General features: G+C 42.6%; 1 protein-coding gene across 2 annotated transcripts; it reads right to left on the bottom strand.

Moving 5' to 3' along the window:
- Positions 1 to 1,231: 1,231 nt before the first annotated feature.
- LOC102885870 (60S ribosomal protein L10-like) lies at positions 1,232 to 1,876 on the bottom strand. Of its 2 annotated transcripts, XM_006922690.1 has the most exons (2): positions 1,797 to 1,876; positions 1,232 to 1,688 (listed from the first exon to the last, which is right to left on the bottom strand). In XM_006922690.1, exons 1-2 carry the CDS (start codon positions 1,874 to 1,876, stop codon positions 1,232 to 1,234), a joined length of 537 nt encoding a protein of 178 aa, XP_006922752.1. The 2 variants fall into 2 exon arrangements, with proteins under 2 accessions (XP_006922752.1, XP_006922751.1); XM_006922689.1 differs by having other exon boundaries at positions 1,232 to 1,876.
- Between the last annotated feature and the right edge of the window lie 600 nt (positions 1,877 to 2,476).

Genomic DNA, 2,476 nt, shown 5'->3' with positions numbered 1-2,476 from the left:
TGCCCAGCCAGGTAGAAATCACCTCATCTGGTGGACGCCAATAAGCTTGTAACGAATACTCTCTGATCAGTCCCGCCCCTGCCCTCTCCACTTGAGTGTATAAATATAACTGCTCGAAAATAAAATTTTGAGGCTTGATCAGAACACTGTCTTGCCTCCATTCTTTTCTCCCGCCCATGTTTTCTTCAAGGTACGGTCCTCCTCGGGTTCTACGCAATAACTAGGTCCTGCAGGTCGGGACATATGTTGACTCTGAAAATGAGTGGTTAGTTTAAGAAAACTTAATGCACTATTTGTAGGATTGAGATTTGGAAGACTTTAAATAAAGAACTGAAATTTTAAAATGTAGTATAGAACTAGAATTTTAGCTTATTTAGTTTCTAAAATAAAAAACAAAAACCACCTATCTACCTGTGTGACCAGTGTAACTCTAATGCAGAGCAAGCACATACAGATTGCAAACTCTCTCGAGGGTCCTTTTAAAGCACCAATAGCTGAGTGTTGTTTTCTCTTTTCTGTTGGTTCTACTGGGACTCAGATTCAAGCAATATGAACTCTGCTGTCAACCTACGACCTTTCTGTGATGAAGAAAAGATTGGACTGTTGTCTCCAGAGTGTGAGACAATGTAAAAGCTAGTCTGGGGAAACCTATTGCAGTGACACCCAATTGTCCTAAGGCTGATAACTGAAGGTAATAGGTAATTCTAAAACCAATGTGCAGAAATTTACAAGGAAAACATAAGCAACAAGTTCAACAACAGAACTTTTAAGTTTCAAAGACATTGTAGTTGAAATATCACTAACACCTACCATTACTTTCATCCCTATTGTTTATTTTCTATAAACAAAGATTTTTTTTTTCCTCTACAAAACTTGGATTTTCTCTAGCAACTTTTCATTCAAGGTCATGTTAGCTGTATGAGTATGACTTTCCTACAAACAAAACTTTTGAGATATTCCCCCAGGCTCTCCCAAGTTAAGTGTTTGAATCAGAATTGCAATAGTTTTCTCTATAAATCACATACAAACCATTTCACTCTCACTTGAAAGTATCGTTTGCCATTAAAACTTTCTGGTAGTAATATGAAAATTATTTCCTTAGTAATCTATATTCTAAAAATTTGATTAAAATTTTTTAAAAAATATTTAGAACATTCAAAATTTTTGCCAGTAAGTAAATTTTATTCATAAGCATAAATCAGACCAGCATGGCGAAAGGAAGCAGAAGTCCTCAGGCGTGCAGAGCTCGCCACTTGTCCAGACGGCCACGACTGGGGACGTATTTGACTCCACAACCATCAGGGATGAGGCGCTTCTTAGCCACTTCATTTTCAAATTCATCAGCATTAAACTTGGTAAAACCCCACTTCTTAGAGATGTGGATCTTCTGGCGGCCTGGGAACTTGAACTTGGCCCTGCGTAAGGCTTCAATCACATGTTCCTTGTTCTGAAGCTTGGTGCGGATGGACATAATGACTTGACCAATGTGGACTCGGGCCACGGTACCCTGTGGCTTTCCAAAGGCACCTCGCATCCCTGTCTGCAGCCTGTCAGCGCCAGCACAGGATAACATCTTGTTGATGCGGATGACATGGAAGGGATGCAGCCTCACTCTGATGTGAAAGCCATCTTTACCACAACTTTTCACCATGTACTTATTGGCACAAATTCTGGCGGCCTCCAGGGCTTCGGAGGAGAGCTGCTCATATTCATCAGACACCATATGACCACAGAGTGGGAACTCATCCACTTTCGCCTTCTTTCGGCCCAGGTCAAAGATGCGGATTTTGGCATCAGGAACACCACGGCAGAAGCGAGACTTCGGGTATGGTTTGTTCTTACAGTACCGGTAACAGCGAGCAGGGCGGCGGCCCATGGCGACAGGAGACACCACGTACAAAGAGGACAGTGCGTCGAAGAGAAAGGGATACACTCTACCCAGGCGCACGCGCCTTATATACTTTGCCCATCTACCCGCACAAGAACCATAGAGTCCCAATGAGGACGTGAAGACCCTCTTTTACGACATCTCCATCGTAGATGCTAGAATGCCCTGTACCTGCTTGTGGGCAGAACTTTGCGCATGAGCAGTGTGGAGAGGCGACTTAGGGTGGTCAGGTAAGGATTTGGAGCCAGTTCCATCGAAAAGCCAGTTCCATCTTGCTGTCCATCATGAGTGTAGAACTTCTGTCCTAGGCTTTGTCTTAAGTGTAAAAGACGTATTTTTCTGGAAAAGTAAGGAAGGTCTCTTCAGCTAGTCATGTAGTTTGTGTCTCGTTTGTCTAAACATTCCATTTTCCAGAGCTCGTATCTCCCGTCAACATTTGTATATCGATTGCTGTTTCTCAAAGAGTATGTGGTCACCTTCCCTGGGTAAAGTGGTTTCTTGGCATGAGCTCTCTGACAAGGCTCAGGAAGATGTGAGAGTAGAGTGGTTACAGGGATAGAAGATGTCTGTTATAAATAGTGCTTAATA

Source organism: Pteropus alecto, unplaced genomic scaffold (genome assembly GCF_000325575.1).
Source record: "Pteropus alecto unplaced genomic scaffold, ASM32557v1 scaffold38, whole genome shotgun sequence".
Classification (NCBI taxonomy): domain Eukaryota; kingdom Metazoa; phylum Chordata; class Mammalia; order Chiroptera; family Pteropodidae; genus Pteropus; species Pteropus alecto.
The sequence above is the reverse complement of the archived record's forward strand: the minus strand, read 5'-3'. Positions and strand labels throughout refer to the sequence as shown.

Coding starts and splice junctions, on each gene's coding strand:
- LOC102885870 (XM_006922689.1), bottom strand. CDS start 1,876: ATGGGCCGCCGCCCTGCTCGCTGTTACCGGTACTGTAAGAACAAACCA.